This window comes from Xiphophorus maculatus, chromosome 9 (genome assembly GCF_002775205.1).
Source record: "Xiphophorus maculatus strain JP 163 A chromosome 9, X_maculatus-5.0-male, whole genome shotgun sequence".
In the NCBI taxonomy this organism is placed as follows: domain Eukaryota; kingdom Metazoa; phylum Chordata; class Actinopteri; order Cyprinodontiformes; family Poeciliidae; genus Xiphophorus; species Xiphophorus maculatus.
In genome coordinates, this window is record NC_036451.1 from 28,447,162 (window position 1) to 28,473,165 (window position 26,004).

General features: G+C 37.8%; 1 protein-coding gene across 3 annotated transcripts in view; it reads right to left on the reverse strand.

Annotated features, from left to right (window-relative positions):
* Positions 1 to 11,739: 11,739 nt before the first annotated feature.
* Positions 11,740 to 26,004, reverse strand: part of nlgn1 (neuroligin 1) — a 351,083-nt gene continuing 336,818 nt past the window's right edge. For all 3 annotated transcript variants that reach the window (XM_023339778.1, XM_023339776.1, XM_023339777.1), the window contains 7 exons: positions 25,724 to 25,936; positions 24,363 to 24,629; positions 23,916 to 24,277; positions 22,870 to 23,030; positions 18,411 to 18,567; positions 17,735 to 17,812; positions 11,740 to 16,553 (listed from right to left, as the gene is read on the reverse strand). In XM_023339778.1, the coding sequence (XP_023195546.1) occupies positions 15,951 to 16,553; positions 17,735 to 17,812; positions 18,411 to 18,567; positions 22,870 to 23,030; positions 23,916 to 24,277; positions 24,363 to 24,629; positions 25,724 to 25,936 (1,841 nt within the window). In that variant the 3' untranslated portion in view covers positions 11,740 to 15,950. The remainder of the gene's footprint in view (positions 16,554 to 17,734; positions 17,813 to 18,410; positions 18,568 to 22,869; positions 23,031 to 23,915; positions 24,278 to 24,362; positions 24,630 to 25,723; positions 25,937 to 26,004) is intronic.

The window sequence follows — 26,004 nt, forward strand, 5'->3', positions numbered from 1 at the left end:
CCTCAAGATGACATTTGTTGTGCTGTATAAATAAGCTAAATTGAATTAAAAGTATTTTCTGTATTATTTGCCACAATTGCAAATTATTGTTGCTACCAAACAGAGCAGATGTGTAATAAAAGGATTAGTAGTTTGGCTGCCTCATAAAGCGACAGGTTTGTACCTGCAGGGAGTCAGAGCCTTACTGGGGGTAGCAGTTAATCTATTAATATAATTGTTAATATTATATTAGCTTGCTCTCCTAGAATCTTTAAATCCCTTTTAGCCTTTATGATAACTTCACCCAGACTCTAGAGCTGAGCAGCTTTAGCCACTACCAGTAGATCTACCTACAGGATTCCAGTGGGTGTCCATAGGCAAATACAAAAAAAAAGATAAATGATCCTTTGACTTAAGAGAGTAACAAAAATACTACTCTAGACTTACCATGCTACATGAGGCTATCAAGTATTCATTTGTGCTCTTTGTCTTTGTTGTGCCATTTGATCATTTTCACCAGGATGATGTGCTAGGAAGCCCATAACACTTTATTTTTTTTAAAAAATACACAACACAAATCATGATGATGATTTTGAGTGCACATTATCATAATAATTAGAATCTTTTGTGAAAGCAAGCTTACTTGCAAGTACTTCAAATCAGAGTTAGGAACAGTACAATTCCATTAATGCAGACACTCTGGCTGTCGGTTCGGTTAAATTAGTTTTACTGTTGACACGTCCAAGTTTCTTCACTTTAAGAGAGTAAGAAGGAACAGGCCAACTGCCAGACCTCATTAAGCTTAGAGGTATTCTGTCAGACAGGCTGGAAGAGGCATCAGATCCTTTCAGATTGAATTTGTTTGGTTCAATCATGGCAGGCAGATTGCTCGCAGACATACGATGAAACATGAGACGTAAGCTTGATTTGATCGTAATGACCGCAAGTTGCTTCTACCTCAAACAGTGTGGCTCTCTAAAAATTATTTTGGAAAAAAGATTGCTAATGGCTCCCAATCAGCCTGCTTTAGAAAATCTGAAAAGATGTATCATTTCCTTTGCTGTCGAACAAGCCTCCTCCCCTTACGCTTCATCTTCAGTTTTTAAAACTGACTCGACAAAATCTATGTAAAAAAATAAATGTAAATTCTAAACAGATGTTATTTATAAATCAAAAATATTTGATCATAAATCTGTAAACGATATATGTTTGAATGTGTGCCTTTTCCCAGCCCCAGCATGTCTTTCAGAAGAAGAAAAAGACAGTGCAGCGATTTTAATTGCCTTACCTGAGGGTAACATGTTTCAGATGATGTAGAAACTCAGCAAATCTCAATTAAATCCAACACGGACAACGAACAAAGTTTTGTTGCATGTGTTGACAGGAAAAGAACAAAAGCCTGATTAAAAGAGCTTGTTAAGGGGAGAAGTGTGACTCAGCAACTTCAAAGCGGAGCAAATTTTGGATATCTAATAAGTGTCCTGGGAATTTCAGTTAGTAATTTCACAGTTTTAGTCTTGCCATTTGAAACATGGCAGCATAATGTGTTTGCTTTAATGTGAGTCAGCAAATTAAGTGTCTTTGTGAGAGACCATACCTCCGGAATATGTGATCAGACAAAAACTGGAGTCAACTCTTCATGGGAGCATTAATTAGTTGTGCAAAAAGACTTGAATATGAGGTGCTGTGGTGGCCACAGGCCGGATTTCACAGGTTCGGCCCGATGACCTTTATTGCAGGTAAGGTAATTTTATATATATAGCACATTTTCAGCAACAAGGCAGTTCAAAGTGCTTTACATGAATTACAAGGAAATACAAACAAAACAATAAACCAAAGGAAAGAGCACAAAGATAAAACAAAAGAAGAAGAAAGTGTTTGTCTCCGTGTTTGGTAAGATTAGTGATGCATAAAACTAAGTGTTGGTTCTCCATGTTTGATTCTATAAAGTAGATGGTTCTAAATGTTGATTGAAGGTAATGAGTAGTTTCTCTAGATAAACTAATAGGTAATGAGAGAGGGGACCTTCCGTCTCTCTCATTGCCCAATTCACTGTCAAGTGGAGGCCACTAGAGCCAATAAACCTTAAATAAAGATTCCAATCAGATTTCTCTCTTTTGCCTTATGGATGATTTATGCTGCAAGCAAGCATTGAGAGTGGTTTTTAAATGACCACAGTAAGTAATACATGTGGTGGATGCAGAGTGGAGAGACAGCGCTGGGGGAGCTCGTAATGGGTGTGACTTTGGGTCACCTCTTGTAGTGATTTGGAGGACTAATTTTGATTCCATCCACCCCCCCCCCCCCCCCCCCCCCCCCCCCGTTTCCTTTCTTTGGTTTTATATGGTGCTGTTTTACATGTCTGCAATGAAGTGACCAGATAAAGGTGGAATACTCCCTACTTGTTGGTGTAGAAACAGCTGAGCCATTTTAGTGGTGTGTCTACATCAAAACAGGGTACCTCGATGAGAAATGGCTCTTGATCCCAGATGCAAACAGCTAAAACGAGCTTCCTCTGTAAGGCAGCTGGGCTCCTGCTGAGCGTTGGGACCAAGAGCTCCACAATCTGGGAGCTTGAAGTAGAGCCACTGGTTTTCAGCATGGAAAAGACAGACTCGAGCTGATTCAGACATCTCCTTAGAATTAGATGACATTTTGTGACAATAAATAAGTAATTTTATCCCTTTTTACATATTTAATCTCCAAAATGTTTGTCTTTTTTACTCCTTGATTTAAGATTTAGAATTGTTTTCATGGTCAAATCTGAAAAACATAAGCAGCTTTACTGGTTTGTTGAGAATTTCACAACTATAGATAGTAATTGTGAAGTTATTTTAGCAATTTAAAGGTAATCACCAAAAATGTTTTGTGACATGTAAACAACCTTTAACTTGGAGGAAAGCTTTTTTTTTTCTTTTTTTTATATAGTTATGTAGCTTTTAAAGCAAACAGTTAACAAATAATTAAAACATGGATATCAGTGGTTAAGTGACTAAGACTAAATGTGCCTCGCAGCAACAATGAAAAATCTCCACATAATTTCTCAGACTAAAAGGCTGTGTTATCAGAAGCAGCACATAAAATGACTCCCTGCATCGGTGCATCATGGAAAACTTTTATTTGTGAAACGCTGCTAAAGTACACAGCAATTATCCAACTGTTTTGTTGCCTGTGACAGTGGCCCTGGGAACACTGCCACACATCTAGATCAAACAGTTGTGCTAAATTAAAGAGTGGGTTATCAGACTGGGCAGGAGTGTTTGATGTGCACAGATGAGATGCATTATTATGGTAAATAAGCCCCCCTTATCAAGCTATTCCTACAGGGCCCTCTAGCTAAGCAGCCCAGAGTAGCGTGTGCCCTTGGTCAGACAAATACACACATGTACACGCCTACACGCACACATAGAAAGCAGTGGCGGAGAGCATAAATACATGCTCTGTTGATCCTTCACACTCCACTCCAAACAGCCACCTGCTCTCCAAATGTCAGTCAGTCTCTGGAATAATTTGTTTCTAATCATTGGCAAAAAACGGGAAATGTCACAGTTTTCCGAAGAGGATGAAATCTGATTGATTTCCAATTAGTACTAAAACAAAATGCCAGTATGCCCCCCTCCTAACAAATCTCTCCCATGTCCTTGTGTGAAATACTGCTTCTACTGTATTAGTGGTACAGTTAGATAAGAGGAAACACTAAGAAGCTTCAACCTGAAATTTACAGAAGACCATAGAGTATTTTAAATGATCTGTGTACTCTACAGATTATATGTAACTCTTGTCATGAAGCGTGAAGCCCTGAACTTAATAAACAAGCATGAAGTATAATAAAGTAAGCAAAAAGAAAAGAAAAAACATTTTCAGAGGGAATGCTGTTGTCGATGTAGAGAGTCTTTGGGTGAAATGGTTCTAGAACTTTTTGTGAATGTGGCAAAGTTTCAGCGAAGGTTCAAATGAAAAAGCGAGTCACATCAGATTGCTCCATATGTGAGCATACAACCTATTCAGTTAGAATCCAAAGACATTGACTGCACAGATCTACTCAGAACTTTACGCGTTGGTCAAAGGTATCTGGGATTGACAGATTTTCTTTAGATTTTGATCAAACAGAATAGGCTGACTTTGGTCCACAACGTATGGTGAAGACTATAGTTGCTGCAACAACACTCACCTTATAATCCAGCTTTCCCTCTACTGCACATGGATTGCTCAATAATGTGTGGAAGCAATAATCTTGATTATTAGATTCAAACAGCCTATTGTATATAGAGTTTATTATTTTTCTGGAAAATAAATTTGCTGTTTGAATGTATACACTCATCAAATGCTGCACACACGTCAGGTGTTTGCAAAGTTGAAGGGTTTTGAAAAAGTTAGTACAGAGATTGGTCCACTGCTCCCCCAGCGCCTCATTTAGCTTATGTTTTCATTGAGGTTTGGCACTCCAGCTCTACAACAAACAGGAAGTCAAACATCTTGAATTGAATTTGGGATTTTGATCCTCTATTGGCTGTTCACTTCCTCTTCATGTGACTGAACCCAGAAGAAGACACTGGGCTAACCCTAACCTGCTCTCATTGACATGGTCGCATGATGGAAATATCTTGTTCACATTAAAGCACAGTACACATTTACTTTGCTATACATACCTCCACATCCAAATGAATCTTCATCTGTCTGGCTAACATGCTGAAAAGAAAGCTAGGATTATTCTTCTTCATCTTACTGTGAATGTTACATAGTTCAAAAGTTGCTAAAGGCCTAATTAAATGTTAAAACCATTTCTTTTTCTATTAGAGGACTCATTTTTTTTCTAAATTAATGGAACTGCACTTTCTTTTTGATCCACAATGTATTTTTGAGTATGCTGCTGTACATTCAAATTAGAAACTAGCCTTCTTTAAAGGGATTATTCTTGTTCTCCACACCAATGAAAAACCAGAAAAAATGTTATCTTTGCCAAAGGTGAAGATAAAATCATATCTATTTTTAAGGATCTTTATTTCGGCTGGACAACTGTTGGTTTGTCATGAAGTAAAGTTTAGTCTGTTTTATCATTGGTTACAAAAGGAACAAATGGTGTGTACTTTAAATCTGGTGAAATTCTGTTTATATTTTGGCTATGTTGCTTCATAAACAGTACATGTTTAGGGCTCATATCCTCCCAGTCATGATGGATGCCTGGTCATCCTGGTTCTGGTACTGTTGGAGACATCTTCCTAGTGAAAGGGAATGGGATCGCTCCATTTTCTTTGTATGTGGAGTCACGTGGAACAGACGGAATGGAAATAATAATAATAATAATAATAATAATAATAATAATAATACTAACACATATCAGCATATTAAAATCATTTATTGTGCTCCAGAAGAGTAAGACTATTTAACCAGAAAGAAAGACAAGTGACAAAAATTCTACAATACAAATGCCAGACCTGCTCACATGGTTCCCCACATCTCACATGGCATTTGAAGAACAAACCTCTCCATAGCTTTAAGACTGTTAGAAAAAACCTCCAAGGATGTAGCTGAGGTTTTGACTGTTGCTGTGAACTGAGGTCAGAAAATGGCACGTTGCTCTACATTCATTCGCAGTGTTCGCTCTTCCCCTTCCATTTGCTTTGACACAGGCTGAGTGTTGGCCATGGTCAACACATGGTCAGGGTAGATTTACACTAGAACAAAAGTGAAGCATCCCCCTAGAACAGGGTTTTTTAAGTGTCCTTAGATCCCAACTGTGAGCCTTTTGTCTCCTGCTATTCTGTCTCATTAAACCTACACATGATGGGGCTCGAAGGAAACAGCTGATGCAACTTCAATGAGTTTTGTTTGTTTTAGAAGCTCCCCTTGAAATTGACTGAAAATCTGTGTTTTATGGAGGGTGACACTGGATAGGAGTCATTCTCATCTCTCAGGCATTCTAGGATTATATCTGCATTCTGGACATGGGGCTCTGAAAGAGGCGCTGCTTCCAATGCAACACCTTTAAATCCAAAGTCAGACTAGCTGGATGTCATTTTGGAAACACAGCAACCAGTAAATATGAAATCACAACCCACAAAGAGAAATGAAACACATGGCTTAAATAAGCAGTTGTTATTACAATGTTTACAAGGCTCTGTTTTTTGACCATGGAAAATAAAGCAGAATGTTGCAAATTAATTAAATTAGTTCAAAATGAATGCAGCAAAACAGGACAAACAAAAATAGAACTATACTTCGACATTGTGGGGTTGCCATCTTCTGAAGGGGAAAGAAAATAAATCCAATTAAAACCACAAATGCATTCTGTTCATGATCATAACATTTTCTGAAAATACAATTTTTTTTTAACCAGGGGCTGAATCCAAAACAAACAAGTTAAAAAGGTTAAATTTAAGCACATGCGTCACCAGAAGAAAATGAAAAATGAAAAGCTTTCTAACTCCTAATATTATCTATAAAAATGCCACAAGTTAATAGCTGTAATGAAATTTTTAACTCATTTCAGATTTATTTGCTCATTTAATGAAATGGCTGGGTTTAACTGTTAGACATGAGTTCAATGGCCTAATGTTTCCATCAAAAAGTAGTTGTAAAACCTGCTTTATTTAAAGTGGGGTTGTTAAAAGATTTTCCAGGAAACAGAGTTCCAGCAAACAGTTATGATAATCTATATGTCTATCCAAAGTTTTCAGTCTGATGCCAGGAAAGTCCTTGGATAATTGGTAAAGATGAACTCGCTGCAGCTTACAGACCAACAGCAGTGTTGTTGTTCAGACTCTTACAAAAACAGATTTATGATTGGTGATATATTTGGGCAGCTATTGTACTGACTGAACATGTTTTAATATTTACGTTTTACTGCCTGCCATCCAGGCTAAATGAAAGGAATAAATCCAAATGTTCTTTCTTGAAACTTCCACCAAGAATATCAACTATAATATTAAAAAATTAAAAGGTAAAATGTCTTAAAATCAGATTGATATTTTTAAAATTATACATAATTTTTTCACCATTTCACAAAAAAAATGACATAAAGGAATTTTTTTATGCATTTTGACTAACTTTTGTTAGCCTTAGTCACTTCTAGCCCTTACTTAAAGCATGACAGTATGATTTAGTTTTCATATAATTAATAGCTAAACAAAGCACACACTGTGGATGTTATGAGCAGGGACTGCTCAGCAGAGTTTTCATGTGAAAGCCCAGCTTTGTTGATTTCTATGCTAACTGTTGTATGAAACTCGCAGTTAGCACAGTTAGAGGAATGCCAAGTGCAGAGGTCAAAGGAACTGTTAAAACCAATTTTTAACTCTAGACTAGCAATCTTGTTACATTTAAAGAAGACACGAAATTAATTAGGAGGAAAGGAAATATGGATGAATGGTTTATGAGGTAGAATATACATTTTGATAGTTAAAATGACAATGACAAACAACCAAAAGCAAATTGACAGGCAGGTAAAACAGACTGACCGACTATTTATAGATACATTAGAGGAATTTGTCAGAAAACTTCATTTTGCGTTCAGATTTTAGAAGTGCCTTATAGTTGCTATGCCTTTGTTAGCCAGTTATGCCGTTAATCCAATCACCTGCTATTAATGCCACCATTATCCAGAGAAGGGGCAAACCAATTCACCCTACACTCAGTCATTCACCCCTTCATACACTGATGATGGAAAGCTACTGGAGAGTAGCCACAGCTGACCTGGGGCAGTCTGACAGAGAGGCTGCCACCGGGCCCTCTGACCAACACCTGCAGGCAAGGTGAGTGAAATGTCTTGCTCAAGGACACAACTATAAACCAGAAATTGAACCAGCATGCCTGTTAAACTCCTCCCAGCTTTGGTTGTTCAAACATTTGCAGCCAGTTCTAGTTTTAATCTATTTTGCAACAAAGTTTTGTTTTTCTGTTCTGCTGGTGTTCATTTCGAGTAACATCAATAGTAACATCAATATTTATACCCAGGTCTAAAATTTATGATCAGAAATTTCACCTGGTGCCTCACTTTTTAAAGTTTTATGTTTTCTTTAAGGACACATATAATGCTTCTTCATGTCATTTCTCATCTAGATTAAAAACAGATTGCTAAATGATTGAAATAACTGATATTTCACTAATTTTCAATTCTCTTAGCTTCTTTGTAAGTTTTAATTTTTTTCTGGGGAAAATATATTTTTATTTGTATGTAATTACTACCTATAAGTTATGTTGTGTTATCAGTTGCCAGGACACATTTGTAATGTCAAAAACTGAAATATGTCAGGGCCTGACCAGCAAATTTGTGGTAATATTTTGGGCCTTGCATATAAAGTTATAAATAGGAATTCATCCTGAACTGTCAGCTACTTAGTATGGCTCTGTACATGCTTGACTATTTACCCATTACTGCAATTACATGCTTAATTCAGTGGATGGCCTTTAGTCCTCCGGTGATAATGCAGTGTCCCAGTCCCTGTGAGGATCTACAGAATAGATAAAATAAAAAATCCAATGCCTTTTAGTAAAGGAAAATGAAATGATGTGTATATAAATATATCAACTTCTCAATTTTCGTGTTTTGTAATATGACAAAAAAGCAGGTCTTTAAAGACAACAAATGATTTCCTAATTAGCCGTCACCAGGCAAAGTAATCTGATCATAGTCAGTCACCACGTCCATCCAGGGTGCATTTTTATTGCTTTTTAAATGAATTAATTCATGTATTTGTTTATATATACATTTTTGTAGAGCCCGAAGAGAAAGGAAGTCGGTGATGAAGTGATCTAAAGTACTCTGCACCAAATCAATGCTTGAATATTTGGTACAACGCAGGAATATGACTGACTTCACTAAAAGGTCTGTGACCATAAAACAGATTAACAGACTGTGACTTGTTGATGTGCATAAGTGGAAAATAAAGCAGGTGTGAAGAACAATAAGAATGTGAATTAAAATTTTAAGACCAAAGAATTTATAATTTTCTCAACTGTGATGCTCATTGTGTTAGCTAAGGTCATGCTAGTGATTGATGGAAGCAGTTTAGTCATTTGAATTTCAATCACTGTCATGTTGTCATGGTGACCCTTTCAGGTCATCCTTTCATTCCTGCTTTACACGGGTTTCTTAGTGATGTAACCCTCCAGAGCTGCAGAGAGCAGTAAAAATTGGCTGGAGATGTTTATTTAAAGAAAATGAAAAAGTGCTTCATGGCTTGGAAAAAACACATAATGGAGGTATTTAACTTTTCAATAACAGTTACCACTGTTGTTTCCAAATCTGATGCGATGCCTGCTCACATTGGGCTAATAGTTTTCTGACCTAACAATGCCATGTTGTTTTATTGGAATTATGTGCTGATAGGTTGTGTTTTATTACTTTGTTTATCTTGTTGTTGTCTTGCGGTGGAAACAACAGAAAGCTGACCACTTAGTGTTTCATTGTTGAAGGGTCTCTGGCACATCTTCTAAATAAATCACAGTAATGGAATTACAAACATAAGCTCATGGTGATGTTTGTGGGCCTAATAAATATTATGTCACACTACATGGAATCAGTTCAATTTGCAAGCAGGAAATATGCTGAACACAAACCAATGTGCTCAAACAATTTAGCATCAGTTTTAATTTGAGGTTGTTTTCATTTTTTTTATGGAAATAAAAACCATTTCCTACAATATGTCAGAATTTAACCTTGCATGCAGGTGGGTGCTGCAACAGCAATCTGTATTCATTATTTTAAAGAGCTGCATAGTGCTTGAGAGAGAGCCAAGAGGGGCAGGATGTATTCTCACTACAGAGGCCTCCACATGTCCACGTTTTAGTGAAAGGAAAACAGGGAGACAAGCATTTGAGCCTAACAAGCAGCCTCTCTGTGCCAGCATCCAGATTTTTGTATCTGAGCACAGGGTATCTGTGGCATTCCTTTCACTGTGTGTTTTGAAAATCACCACTTTGCCCCCGCAGTGACTCAAACCTTGTAAGCCATGGGATTTGACTGCAGTCTGCTTGGCTGGATGACTCATTCCTTCTCAGTGGCTAACATTGTTAGATGCTGAGGCTTCAGTGACCTAAAGACGTTAGCAGGCACCCTCACAGAAGGCGGGATACTGAAGATGGTACAGATGCAATGGGAGCCGGTTTGTTAAGCAGTCCAAGCTGCCAGCTTGATGGGAAAGATGAGAAAGACAACAATCCCTGGAAAGAAGTGCAACGGCTCTTCAACATCAACTAAAAACAGGCTGTGAGGCCCCGCATCTTCATCTCTATCCAAACAGTGCTGTGCAAAGGTTTGGTCTCCACTAGTCATCGACATGTCTGCCTCTGTAAAAATCTAAGCAAATACTGGATGAACTCAGCTGGAAAAGTGTATCATGTATAATACAGTGAGTGTTTGTAAGTCACTGTATTTTTTTCAGTTTATTTATCTGTTTCATTAACATCTTAACTTTCTAAAATGTTGTCCTAAGCCTCAGCAGTCTTGAGAGCCCTGAAGGAGCTGCAGGATCTTTAGTTAGCAGTCTAAATATTTAGCATCCTAAGTAAACATTTAGTTGAATTAAATTTTGCTCCACACAAATTTATATTTACTGAAAAAAACTAAATATTTTTAGCTAGCAAATGAGCTTTGTAAATATTCAGTTAGCAAACTAAATATTTAGATGGCAGGTTGAATATTTAGCTCATTAACTAAATATTTAGTTTGAAACTAAATTTGCAGCTTGCCAATTCAATATTTATTTTGAACTGGACTGTGACATTTATATAATATGTTGAAAATATGACTTTGAAAATTGAACTCCTAATTTTGTCTCCTATGATGCACTAAAAACCTGTTCATTTTTGACTGAGCAACAAACGGCACCTCATTCTAGATCAGCTAGATTTAGCTGCAGTTATACATTAAGCCTATTGGTTGTGCAAAATACTAAACTTAACACAAAATGGAGTGAAATCTGTATTTGGTTGATTATGACTTTGCTCTACCAGTACTTTTGGCAATAAATCTTGTGTATTTTCCTTTACATTTTGAAGAAAAATCCATTTGCAGGTTGATCAGCTGAACAGCGATGGCCTGTTCCCGTTAAAATCCACACTGCTGGGGCCGAGCTGTTTGTAAAGGAAGCAGTGTACTGATGGTACAAGACACCATATCATCATTCTGAATGCAGAGAGAAACTGAGGTAAGACCTAACAACCAGTAGTGGTCCAATTTCTCCTCAGACTTGGTCCAAACTCAACATGTTAAGATGACGATGCTCTGCCCTACAGAGCCATCCTTTTCAGAGACCGGCTCCAGAATTAGGAAGTGGAGAGGATTAGACTGGCTGCCTGCAGTCTTTAACCCCACTGGACACTTGGGATCATCCTGTTGGTTCTGGTGTTGCTAGTCTTCATCACAACCAAAATGCCTGTTCTATCGTTCTACAATGTCAAAATACTTTTACCCCATGCTCAACTTGTCTGTGAAACTCTCAAATATTTTATAATTTCCTTCAAATATTTCAGTTTAAAGAGAAAACAGGCTTTACATCAGCAAAAGATAGGTAGGCAAGAATCATAGCAACAGCTTGGAATTAAATGACCAAAAGCAGATTTTCTTCCTGTTTGTGTTACGTTTCTGTGGATTATGTGATTCTGAGCTTCTTGAAAAGAGACTAGAAGGATGAACAGATGGTATTACCTGGTTACCTTGTCAGATTATTGAGACTGCAACATCCAGTTTCTTTTGTTTGGTCAGTTTTGTTAGTTTTTTCTTTAACAACAGACATGCAGAGTCCTGATGTTTTTGTTTTTTTTACTAAGATGCCTTCCAAAACAAACAATCCAAGAAAAATTAAGATAAACATGTATTTTTTAAAACAAACTTTTGGAGAATTCCCTTCATTTAGGCAGCTGGCTAAATGACATGAAGAAACATGTTGGGGAGGGGGAGCGCTGCGTTTCGGGTGGAAACTCTGCTCACTCTGGAACTCTTGATGTCTCAGGAATTTAAACTGCAACAAATGAATGGTGATAAACCTGAACCCAGAAACAAGCTCCTCCGTAATTCCTCACAATCTGGATGTCAAGAAAATAGCCAGAAATATTTATTAAATGAACTTGTAACAGCTCTGCTAACTAAAACTATTATAATAAATATGTTTAACCCTTTTGAGCAAAGTTTTTTTTAAAGAAAACATTTCATATAAAGAAATCTTTAAATACAATTTAGCTCAAGGCTGACTGGTCAACTGATCATGTTTTGAATCCTTGTGGATCTTTTAGCATCAGGATTCAGTTCAGAATGTTTTGACCTGATTTACAACACATGCTCTCTCAATGGACTTTACAAGAGGAATATATAGTTCTTTATACAAACATATTGTCAATTCAATCCCATCCAATCATACAGACAAGTTCAAACTCAATGCTCCAGTTTAATCTGAGAACCAAGTTAATGGCAGGATTAGCTCCTTTGGTGACTTTTTCTAGAAAATAAATTTCTACAGGCAAACATAAATTCTCTAAGACAGTAGATATATTGGTAATAAAAATAGTACATACAGAGTAATGTGGTGATTTTCATGAATAGCTCTTTCAGTAGCTAAGAATATCATTTGAAGAAAAGACGGTGAAGTTATTGTCGGTCACAGATCAGCTGATGGCCTTCATGGAAGTGACTCAGCAAACAGAAACCATCGTTTTTTTTGTTTTGTTTTTTTTATTTACCTGAAAGTCGGCTAGTCAGTTAAGCCAAAACATTTTGAATGTACGTCATACCTATTCCAAGAAACCTTAAGATTAGAAAGAGAATAGTTACTAAAAGGTTGATTAAATTATCCTTACGGGAACTTAAAATACAAAGCAGCAACCTCAAGATGGACGAATGGAAAATAGAAACACTAAACACGATGAAAAACAGCAAGTAAAATTTTAAAAAGATTAAACTTATTCCAAAAGGAAGGAATAAAAATCCAATTGCAGTTAGAAATTTTCTTGGTGTCTTCAATTAATAGACGTGCAGATTAGCTGGTTCAGAAAGTTGAAAACGTCCTGAGAGCTACCAAGACCAACACAGACTTCTGCTTCTATGTTCTTAAAATAAAGTTAAAAAAGAAAAAAACATGAATTACTGTGAAAGGTAAAAATCATACAAGTCTGCTGGTTTTCACACTGATTTACTTTCAGATCAGGACTCTGACCAGTCACAAATCAGATGTTTGGTGCTCAGTGATTTTCACGTGTACAAACCATCCCAACTCTATTTACTGTGTAAACAATCACAGGCTGTGATTACAGCAACCATTTTTTATGTGAATTTTGAAGTATTTCATTTAAAAGGTTGACTGAAACGACTAAATGTGGCTTTTGGCTTTTCTGAGTTAATGGGCAAAAGGAGAGAAGGAGACACATTTGTTGAATAAGTTCAGATGTAGCAAACATTTCCCTCACAGGACTGATCAGCTGTTTCTGCTGTCATTGTGCATTAGAATTGCAACATCACCAATGCTAGTTGGCATTACAGAACAATTAGAACTTGTCCGATAGCAGCAAACTCCTGAAAGCCTCGGTTCATTTCTCTAAGATGTGTGGTCCATGCTAGTTTTCAGCTTCTACTTTCTGTTTGTTACATGTGTCGTCAACATCTTATGGAATCACAACCAGGCTACACAACCTGCGAACCAGAAAAAGCAAACACACCTAATTTGCTTTTCCTTTGTCTTTTTTAGTCAGCAACATTTTGAAAGTTTGCTTAAAATATGCATGATATTTGGATGGAAACGTATCTACTGGCTTCTGTTTACATAAATATCCACTATTGAACTGCTGTGACGTTTTCTAGATTAGGGTTGTGTTAGGACAGTAGATGTCCACCTCAGTCTTGGCTCCTTTTGGATCAGCCATCAGCATCAGGCTCTTCATTTTGGTTCATGCTTAATTAAGAGGGTAAGAGATTCATGTGCTGTGCATAAAACATTAACTGCGTATAAGCTTTTAACAGAACCTGAGCTGCCCTTTTAAAGAAGTGGGTACCTTTTATCAACCCTGACACCATGGCAGACATTTGGAGCACAGCACTGTGTGTGTATATAGGAAAAAAAGCAAAAAAAGACATTAAGTTGAAGAGGTAAGACTTTTTGCTTTTGATCATCCTGCTTTACTGGCAGACACACCGACATCTCTCCAACACAAAGCACCACCTAACTTGATTCAACTTGGCTAATGATGAAAACTACATAAAAAGTGCATCGTGGGAATTGACCCAGCCTGATACTCGCTCTTCCTCTCAGGCTCCTGCTGTGCATTTCCGTCGACTCCCACCCCATGTGATCTGTCTGGCTTTTATCTTGAATTAAACATCTATAGGCAGTCATGTTTAAGTAGCTCTGGAGTTCAGAGCTTTGTTGGATAAATCATTAGCAAATCTACATCGCCTGGAGATGGAATTCTTCTTTATATTTTTCAATCATTTCACCCTCCATTTTCCGTACCAATTGGGTCCACCGTGTTACTTTTTTATCTTGAAGTGTCGATTTTTGGGGGGCATTGGGGTGACGAGAGGTCAATGGAATAAACAGTGCAGGTAATTACTTTGATACGGTCCGGTCCGGTTCTTCAATAGGTAGAACAGCAAAAAACATTGATTTCAACTGAAGGTACAATGGGTTTGATTGATACAATGTAATGCGATTTACCCACTATCAAAAAGTAGTACCAACACATAGAGTACAAAACTAGTCCTTATACGTCCAGCCCACTCAAGCTATATTATGTTATGCAAGAAATCTTTTCCCACCCCCAAATTTTTTTGTTTTGTTTTACTATCTAAATCCATCCAGTGACATCCACAAACCAAGCCACAAACCGGGACTGCATTTCCCAAGGTTCCGTGAGAGCATTGTGTTTTCTAGTAATCCAATAAGGAAATAGGTCTTGAATCTCTCCAACACAAAGAACAGGGTGAAAATTATTCTTATTAATGACATAATCAGCAGAGCAGCCATCAAGCAGGTAAATTGTCATGCGCATCGTGCTAAAATATCCCAATTATCCTTTGTCCCCCCAGCTCTCTGTGTTGAAGTTGGAACTGCCAGAAAGCCGCTCGGTGCATTCTCACTTCCTACGTCCCGGTCCAACTGGCAGGTTGCAGTGTGAACACCCCGCCCAAGAGAAGTGGGCTTAAACAGCCTTGGTGCTTAGATATGTAAATAGGTCCTATACAATAAAATTGTTTCAATCAAAAATAAAAGGATGAAAAGTATTTGCAAGATATTTTTTTCTCCTCAAAATGGTTCTGTTGTGCATACAGGGTCGCTTTATCTTAAAGTTTTCAGTCCTTCGGTTTACTCTGCTGCTTTTGGCTTATCTTACACAGCCTCCGTTTACGACCCTCAGACATGCCTCGATTGGTTTGCACGGCATCTACTTTGTGCCCCACAAACAGAGTGTTCTGCAGAGTAATGCCAAAGGAAAACAATATGTTTTCTTTCCTTTACAAAGTGCTCCCCTCTTCTCACCTCCAAGGCGTGTCTGATGCTCCGCGCTGCTTCCAGATAATACTGTCAAGCAGTCGTTTGTCAGAAAATCCCGAAGGCCATAGCTGTCGCTAGAGAGAAAAAGTGTTTCACTGTTCCTTTTTGTTGCTGTAATACCAGAACAAAAAATAATGATAAAAAATATCTTTCTCAAATGTTTCAGGTTGTGAGACGTTGTTCTGCTATAACCTTTATGCCCCCTCATGTCTTTCCATTTTTTTTTCCTACAAAACCATAATTACTAATATTATTATGTTTTGATCCTTTGATCCAAAGCATCTGAAACCTTTTATCATATTTCCTCCGGTATTAACAGAATGTGGTATAATTCCAGTGTAATTCCATCTGTGTTTGGCATCTCCGGGCCGGCGGTTTAACTCCTGAAAGGTCTGTTTTTCAGCAGGTCGGACTGAACTCTCCGCTGCAGCGCTGCAGTTAGCTTGTTGCCTTAGCCGCCAGAGTCCTGCCTGTACGGGTCCATCCACTGGGCTATACCCGGGTGGTGGAGTGTGAGTGTGGGTGCGGATGAGGCAGAGTGTTGTTCTGCCCACTGCTGGGATATGTGTTAAAGGAGTGGAGTGAGGTGAGGCCTCCCATGGTGCTGGGGATCATGGTTATGGTGTTTGGTGTCATGAGCGGGATGTCATCTGGCGAGCGCCTCATAGCCAGGGTGTAGTCTGGGGGGCAGGCAGTCCTTAGGACCATGTCATGTGGGTGGAGGGAGTCCCCCACCCCTCTGCAGTCCCTGTCCAGGTCAGAGTGCTGCTTCATCTGCAGAGACATGATCTCCTCCTCCTGAGTGTGAGCCAGGTCGTTGGCGGCGCTCCGCTGGGGGCTGCAGCGCCGGTGGACGTCATGCCGCCGCTTGTCCTTTTTATAGTAAAGAGCAGCAAAGGCCAGGATGTTGAGGAAAAGCAAAGAAGCTCCGACAGCAATAGTCACCGAAAGTTCTGTGGAGTAGTCCCGCTGGTCCACCAGGTGAGGCTGGTTGTGGCTGCCTTGTGTCTCAGTGGGGAACGGAGTTGGGTTTGGGCGCTTGGTTACCAGAACTTTGGTCTTTGGTGTGCGGTTAGTGGCTTCCGGAGGAGGAATCTGTACAAAGATAGAAGACCAGATAAAGATTTTATACTGGCTTTGACACCTCTAAGCCTTTAACTGCTTTTGGTCTTTAGGTGAAAATAAATGCTGGAAGCACTTTACCAGCTTCTTGCTATTAACGTTTTCCCATAAATGTCAAATCAAAACTTGATACCTGAATGTAATTCTGTTCTACATGTAAGAATCAAAGCTTGGAGATAAATTCAGGATCTGTGTCTTTTTCACGTTGATAGGAGAAAGTTTCTTGTTATAACAATAATCCAGAGAAGTATAACATTGTGTCTGTACATGACAAAAAAAAAATCATGTACAGACACAATGTGCTGGAGTTTACAAGACTGTCAGATTATTAATAGACAATTTGACTTAACTGATTAAATTATACAATTTGTAAACTGTACAAAGGCTACAGCCTGTGTTATTTTGATTTCAATGAGATCTTGTTATAACAAGTTTAAAATGTCATTAATAATCTCATTAGTAAGATGCTTCTGTATTTATTTCCCATCTTTGGCAGCAAAATGCTTGACCAAAGAAACTCAATGTTATTTTATAGAACTGGAAATGATTTTACACAGCAAAAGTTTAAGACTATTAGTTAAGACTGTTACTTGATTTTATAAAACCACAGTCTCATAATAATATTATCTTTTCTATAGAAAAATAATTTGCTCTGAAATGTGCTTTTTATTCCATCTGAATTCCATATCTACAACTAGACTGCAGTACAAACTTCAGGCTTTGACCAACACACATCGTATAAACACACACTATGGATTCTTTTTGCTTTTGCAACCAAACTTTCAAACAATGAGAAACCTAAGAATAGGTTCAAAACAACCCTAAATATTTCATCACTGTCAGTAGAGGCACACGGAAAGTTATGAACTCCCCGTTATTCAGCTGCTTGTAGATGAAAATTTCAGCAACAACTTGAAGTTGGGATGTCTGTCCTACATGTTGTGGAGGAATCCTGGCCTGCTCTTTACATCGTTGCTATAGTTCAAATAAGTTATATAGCATTTGTTTATGCAGGCTCTCTTAAGCACCAATTTCTTTTGTTACAACATATGTTGGAACATCTGAAACATATTTTGAGGGGTCTAGTCATGACAAAAATAAAGCCATATTGTGACTTGGTGAGCTACAGCAGAGTGACTGTGGCTGCCACTAACCTTGGTAGTGGTAGGGATGAGTGGGGTGACCTCATTGAGGCTGTGTAGATGAGGAACCAGCTCCAACCATAGGTTGACCTGAGAGAAGAACAAGAAGGCATCATGATAGCTTAAACTAAAGAAAGAATTTAAAACCTTAGGTTACTGTTTGCTCTTTTTTTAAAGTAAAATGTATTTAAAAGTATAAATGATGTGCAAAAGTATTATACTACGAAACTGCCTGTAGATTCTACATTCAGCTTCCTGGTGGGAAAAAAAAGGTATTGTACATGAAAGTAGGGTGCCTGATGAAAAACACCTAAACAGACCTATCTATAGGAGATAAACAACCAAACGACAGCACTCAGTTTAGAATATATAAAGGTAGCATTAGGCCTGTACTGCAACAGCTACACAATTGCCCATAAAATATTACAACTGATCTCTAACAAAGTTATTAGACACACCTATTTTGTTATGAAATACAAACTGTTGATGGTGTTTAATTCTAACATTTTAGAGCCTTTCTCCCTTTTGTAACATTAGCCTCTAATTAACAGTGTGTACCTGAAATGTAGCCAGCTTTTAAAAGGCCCAAGCTGCATGACTTATTTAATGCTAAAAAACATAAAACATCAAATAAAATTATATTAAACACTAAAAGACTAAATAAATCAGAGACAGGATGGTGGTTAACCTTGTTTGCCCGGTAGTGCTCTTTGACCCGAGGCTTCAGGCCGATGTGCAGGTAAAGCTGGTCCTTCTGGTTGTAGCGTGTCCACGCCACTTCTTCAAAGCGATTGGGCTTTGTGTGGATGAACTTGGTGTCTTGTGGTACAGGTTGGTTTGGGTCCCTGAAAAGAAAATTAAATTGAGTGTATTTATATCAGTAAAACAGAAAAAAATCAAGGTGTCATGGCTGCTCCAGTCCTCTTCTGGAGCATCCATAAGAATGTTACATACCATTCTGTGGGAATGTTTTTTGTCATACCCAAATGTTTCAGACGATAAAACAGAAATTAAGATCAGAGAAGGCAAGAAAATTTTAAAAATGCTGTTTTTAAAATGTAATTTTATTGAATAAAGGTTCAAAGTTAACCAGACTACTGAAACGTTGGAAATGCCAGAACTAGGAAATACTGTAAATTCAGGAGCAGAGTTCCATCAAAACGTTTTTTTCTCATTGCAAGTTTAGATCGCTTCATAACAAGATTTATATCTCCTTAAAATAAAATGGTATTGTTTAAACAAGAAAGGTTGTAACAGTAAAACAGCAACATTTTATGGGAACGCATGTCAAACTCAAGGCCTGTGGGACAAATTTGGCCCCCCACAGCTTTTTATGTGGCCCTCCAGGGCTGCATAAATAGAACCTTCTAGGTAAACATTTGTGTGCTTTAAAATTGTTTTATCAATCAATTCCAAGTATATTCTAACTGTATACTGCCAAAGTAATCAATGTAAAAGCACATTCAATATTATTTTGTGGTAATAAATACTCATTGAATGCAGAGGATATACATACACACATACACACCCTGGTCTGGAAGATGGAGAGTCAGAGGAAACCTCTTTATGACTTTTTAAGAAGTCATGATCTGTCAGAGGATTGTATTGTTATATATCATTAAAATAAGAAATGTTCTAAAATCAGACCCAATGGTTTTAAACTTTAACAGAGTTCACTAGGGGTGCACTGATTGCACTTTTCTGGCAAATCGCAGATTACCAATCTTTTAAAAGCTTAACCTGATGATTCCAATTGAGCCGCTAAGTTTTTTCTCTGAAATGTTGCTAAATATAGCAAGAAAGTTGCTTAGTTGGCAACAGTGGAGTAATTATTATTAACTGCAAACATGAAAACATGACCTGGTGGGCCGGTCTGTCTGTCAAAACTCTCTCATGGAGCAGAAGACGACAGTGGTTGATTTCTAGACATTTTGCTGAGGTGGACCAGTAGATAAGATCGACTTCACATGTACATATCTGCCGATCACCGACATCCCAAAATGAAGGAAATCTGCACTAAATAAATCAGTGCGCACCTAAATTCCACGCCTCCAGCAAGCAATTGTTTCTCTATAGCTGATGGTCCAGAGACTCTGGACTAAGCAAAATGTAAAACAAGGCACTGGACTTTCATCAGGCAACCAAAATACACGAATGGTCTAAAATTCCTCCACAGCTGTATAAAAAACTGGAAAAATACTATGAACCAATGAGACTAAATTCGATTTTTTTTTTTTTTTTGTGATGTGTGAATCTTGCTACATCTGTTTGTAAAAGTAGTGCGACATGTTAATGGAAGCAGGAAGTCTGCTCTGATATAGAAAATCCTAAATGTTTGGCTGTTGGTTCTTGTGCTTAAACACACATGGATTTTGCAGCATGACAATAATCCAAAGCACACTAGTAATCTTGCGTCTATGTGAATGGCTCAAAAAACAAATTCAGGGACAAATCATTTTTTTCATTGCAATGTGGATCAGAGCTTCAGAGTAAACAGGTTTTGTGTACAAAGAAATCAAGAAGGCATTGAAATCTTTTCAAAACTTCATTAACCTTACGGAGGTTTTTTGGTCTTTAAAGAGGGCAAATACTTTCTTCAATGCAATATTGCAATATTGTATACAGCCAATATAGCATCAAGCACATTTTAAATTTTGCAGTCAGAATTAAAACTTAAACTGAGTACTTAGAGGACCTTTTGAGACCACACTGTATAATTATTAAAATTAGAATATTGAACTGAGCATGGCATTTGCCACAGGCTAATCGACGTAATTATAACGATGTTGTAATGGAGTAGTGAAGTGCAGCCCACAGGTTTCATATGATGTGAGTCACCACGGTGTCAGAAATCACATCCGATAAACTCCAAAAAGCTCAGAAGTTTTTGTTTTTCAAAATGTTCTGACAGAATCAAAGGCCTTTATGTAGAGAGTAGCCTCCTATGATTAATTTTTAATCTTAAATTTGAATGATAAAAAATAATGATAAAACTTCATGTCAGAGATTAAATTCTTTTTTTTTTATTTGAAGTGAGCATATTTATACATAAATTACGTATGCTTTCACCAAAGATGTCGTCAGAGTGAAGATGGAATTCAGCCATGCAGATTATCTCATTAGGTTTTGCTGTAATTAAAACATCATATTATGCTCCATCTACCTCACATATTAGCTGCTGGACTTAATACCACAGAGATCACGGTCAGTGTAAACATTGATAAGCATTCCATATGAAAACCCTCCTGAAGTTTAACATACAGATGGATTTTTAGAAGACATTGAACATGAAGTCCTGTGCTATAAACTCCTAATCTGAGCTGAACACTGTGCTGCAGTGGCCCATTCAGTCTTACTGAGCGCCCTATTGTCTGAGAGCGGCATAAGGAGCCGGCCAAAGCTCATGTGGAACATGCTTAACCATTCAAATGGGTGGCATAAATCTCCCAGGTACCGAGCATTCCACGTCAATTTGGGGTTATATATGTAGATCATTAGTGGCTCTCTGTTCCCCTTAGGGTTACTGCGTGGGGCTCAGAAAAAGCCGATGTACCCCTATTATTCCTCGAAAAAACAATTACAGCCATAGCTGGACGCTGGAAGGCAACGTGAGACAGAAGCAGGAAAAGGACATTTTAATTTTAGGTCATAAAGAATGTCCCTTTGCCGTGCATGACCATTAATTAATAATGAATTTAAAGATATGTGGAGGGTGTGTAAGAAGAATACCAATGACACTGTGGGGTCCATAAAACCCAGCAGAGCTGTTCACGACCCCCTCAGTCATCAAACAGAGTTTAATATTGAGGAAACACAATTACAATAAAATGATTGATTTGTTCATGGTCTTGCAATGGCAGTTGTATGTTGCTCTAATTATCCTGGTAAAAAGCCCCTTACAACATGTTGCTTCTAACTAGTGGTGGGACTCCATTAGCATTTTTAATCGAGGTGATTGCAGGGCAGTGGTGTGCCAACATGGCCTGGGAGGCCTTATCTGCTGCTCTATCAGAACCCTTAAGATATCTTAGATATATATTTAACACCTAAATTATGTTTGTTCAATTAAATTTGATAAATTTTCTTCAAATAGTCTACTCTTGTTTCTTACGTTTGTCTGAGCTGTGCCACTTCCCATACATGTTTGTGTGTTTCGTCCAATCAGATTTGAGTGTCTATGTGCAGCCAGGAGCAGGCTAATCTCTCCACAGCCCGCACAATAAGGAGACCTTGTAATATTGTGCTTTTTTCTTTAGCACTAGTGGCTTGCATAATTGTAATGTCATAGTGGTGCATGAAATCAAAAAAGTCCCTCTGATGGCACCAGATGCACGACCCACCTCTGTTGCAGGGTATGTATTTAATTAACTGCAGTTAATAACACTTTAATCAAAAGCAATATGATAAAATATGCAACATTTTCAATAAAAAAATGTTTTTTCTGTAAACAGACATGTAAACTAAACAACATAGATGTTTGTTGTTTTTAATCTGTTCTTCAGATTCTCCAACCATCAGATTAGTGCAAAGTTATATTCTATCCATTCATCTTTCCAGAGTTTCAGGAACTCCTGAACATTTATGGAGCTTCTTTAGAAATGTGTAGATGCTGACATTAACATTGGGGATGTCTGTGTTCATGCTGCATGTTTAGCATCATGTTGCTATTTTAGGCTTGAATAGTATTTGAAAATAATTATAATGTTTTTCATTTTCATTTTTTAACAAATTAAAATCGATGTAATTATTTTGAATTAGGGTTGAACTGAAGACATAAAATGCTATGTAGATTATTCCAAAAGTCACCAATGTAGGCAATTGGCACAACTTTCATGTAATTGTCCTACTACGTGTTTGACTCAGTGGACAAACAGTTGATCCCTGATCCCTGCTTTGGGGTATTTACTGCAGTGTTTTAATTTAATTCCCTGTTTAACTCCATCATATCCACATACAGTTTTATTTTCCTTTCATGATTTTTCACTTGAATTTCAGTATTTTTGAATTTTTACTGAAGCCAGTTTAGTATGTGGGTAACATGAACTACAGCATTTCCTATATTTCTAGCTCAGTCAATGACAAAAGTAATGTTTAATTCTCTACATAAAAACTAAGCATTATTAACAAAATTTCTAATGTGTTCATACCCGGTCTTGGCAAAATTTGTCCAGTAGGTCATGACAACAGCACTCAGCATCACATCATTCTTGGAGAAGTTGCATGGAAACAGCTCTGTCGGCCCAATCATCGGCAGCCCAAACACATATGGGATCTCATCTCCATGCGCTGCGTCTGCCCACGGTGGTACCTAATGAGCAGCAGATGAAACAAATCACATCAATATTATTATGTGTGTGACAGATGCAAAACATTAGTTAGCAAAGCATCTCAGAAAAAAAAAAAAGTTTGACAATCACTAACACATCATGCTAGTGGAAAAACACATTCAGCTGAGGAAAACAAATGAATGTCAAAGTTTTAATATTGAATTATGTATTATACATTTTTTGGAGTCAATTTTGGTGTACTACTTATCACAGATTGTATAATAAGTAGTAAGTATTTAGATTAGCAAATTTCAGGGCATTATGTTGAATAGAAAAGGGTCACACTAGAGGAGACAAGGGTCTTTAAAAAATCTAAACTTTGACAATTCAAATGGTGTGGTCACTGAACATTTTTAAAATAAACTCATAGAAGTTCATAGTAAAGATCACAATCAGAGTTAACTTCTTTTTAAATGTTAAGATTTTTGACAGGTATTAGAAAATTACATTTATCTATAAAATGACAAAAGATTGGACTGCAATGAGGAAATCTAATACTTAAATACCCGCTATTGCCTTATCCAAGACCAGTTTGCAGTAGCAACAGCCTATGTTGAGAAGATGGTAAAATATCTCATGGTAGGCTTGTTTGTATATTAAAGACATCCTTAATAGATATAATTTCTGCTTTCTCCACTTGCAACTGTATCTTCACTGAAATAGATAATAATACAGTTCCCGTCTGTGCACTGTGCTCTACCTATTGATCTCCCACTCTGCTATGTCCCCACCTATGAACAAGTCAGCAGGACAGCTTCCCTCTTGGGGCAGGAGCACAACAGCATGAAGCTGTCGATCAGTCTTTTCTGGCTTTTTAACTTGAACAACATTAAAAGAACCCATGGTATAACCATAGAGAGACGTACCTGTTCTGTCTGACAGTGATGGTAGAAGGCATAAAAGTATGTTGGCGACCCAAAACTTGAGTGCAGATCAGCTGTTGCTACAGCCGGGGCTACCCACTGGTGATCAGTAAACAGGGCCAGCAAAGTCTTCCGCCGGGTCTCCGGGTTGTGCCTGTCGGCCCAGTCCGTGTACATAAACTTGATGGTCTCACGCAGAATATCTTTACCCTCTGGGTAACCATAAAGGTCATCAACAAAGCTGGACACTGCATAGTCAAAGTCATTGGCCTGGACACCATTGTCATTGTCAACGATGAGCTCCACAAACTTTAGGCCTTCACCCTGGTTCACTCCCAGCATTATGTCATAGTTGAGAAACTCACCTGTAAACATAAGCATAGACCGCTATTAGATCACAATCCAGAGCAAAATGCATCTTCAGTAGAGCATGGTAAGTTTAACTGATACCTTGCTCCATCAGTATCTGAGGGTCATCAGGTATTACATCTCCATCAATGACTGGGCCAAAGGCAATGTGGTAGCGGGCTGGCTGGATGTCTTGATCTACAAGCTCCTTGTAATGTTTTCTTTGCAGGCACACCACAAGTTCCACTGTGTCCTCCAGGTTACAGCCCACCTTACGGGCCAGCATCCGTGCATATTTGGCTGGCTGGAAACTGACAGCCCAGCTGGACAGAGCTGTCCCACTCTGGGCAATGGCCCTCTGAAAAAGACCTGAGGACAAAAACACACAGCGTAAATTACTTAGCTTTCTTTTTAGATAAGATGAAGAAAGTTTAAGTGAACAAACTGAATAATAAAAATAAGACATTTGATGAAATCATGTAAACTCTTGCTTTCTTTTACTAATTACTTTAACTCTACATTCAATGAAATGATTGAGCAGTTTTTAAAGAACATGTTTGACAGATTGACCTTGGTAGTTAAGGCAACAGCAAATATTACTTTCAAGCACTACTTAATTACAAAAGTTACTTGTACAGTGACAGAAAATCAAACATTGAAGAAGACAGATAAGTGCTATGAAAAAAAGTGTTTACTATCAAACCAAATTCTTCAATTTTGCTTGGTTTTGCTCCACTTAAATGTGTAAGTGAACAAATTTATTCTCAGATGAAGATAATATTTGGGAAAAGTGTCCAAAGCATACTACCCTAACATAGAAAAACAATTCCACCTACTCCTAATTAATGACTGGTTTTGCAATAATTGGCCACAAGATCCACCATTAACAACTTATAATGGCAATGAATCTTTTACATTACTGTGGATTGATTTTGTATTTGGCTTCCTATCCAAATTTGTAGGTTTGACTCCAACTTCCACATTTTGATGTTGTATAAATGTGCGGCTGTTTGGTAGTGTGAATGTGGCTCTAGTGACTGGAAAAGAGACACATAAATCCGGTCCATTTTCCATTTCTCTTTGCTTAATAGTTTTTAATGACTCACATTGGAGAGTTTCCATTATGATTTCAGACTATTGAATTCAAGTCAATTCAAAAATACTTTATTCCCAAAAGAAAATTAAATGTTGTTGTGACTCATATTAATTCAAATTCAGTCTGTTGTCTAGATGAACACCGAGGTCATTTGGATTCCTCAACCACCTGCACTTCTTGGAAATTAAATTAAATGATCATTTATGTTTTTATCTTTAATTGGATAATTATCATATTGTATGGAAAAAAAGAAATGGGCTTCAGCCTTCAGACCAAACTAAATTACTGGTAAACTTACCCCAGGTTTGTATGTGAGACAATGAAAAAAGGAATCATTTTGTAAGTACACTTGTTAGGTGAAGTTTACCTTTAGTGGAGTTGCTCCAGCGGTTGCCCTCTGAATAGTGAGACAGAGTGAGGAGATTTACACATGATGCCCCAGCACCCGAGCCAAACACGGTGATGCGTAGCGGGTCACCACCAAACGCTGCTATATTCTCACTGGTCCAACGCAAAGCCTGGATCTGATCCAACAAACCGTAGTTCCCTTTGGCTGCTTGGTCACCTGTACTCAGGAACCCTGCACAAGACAACAAAGGGAAGAGGGATGTTATCACTCTTGTGTCTTCAGAATATGGTTCAGTTACA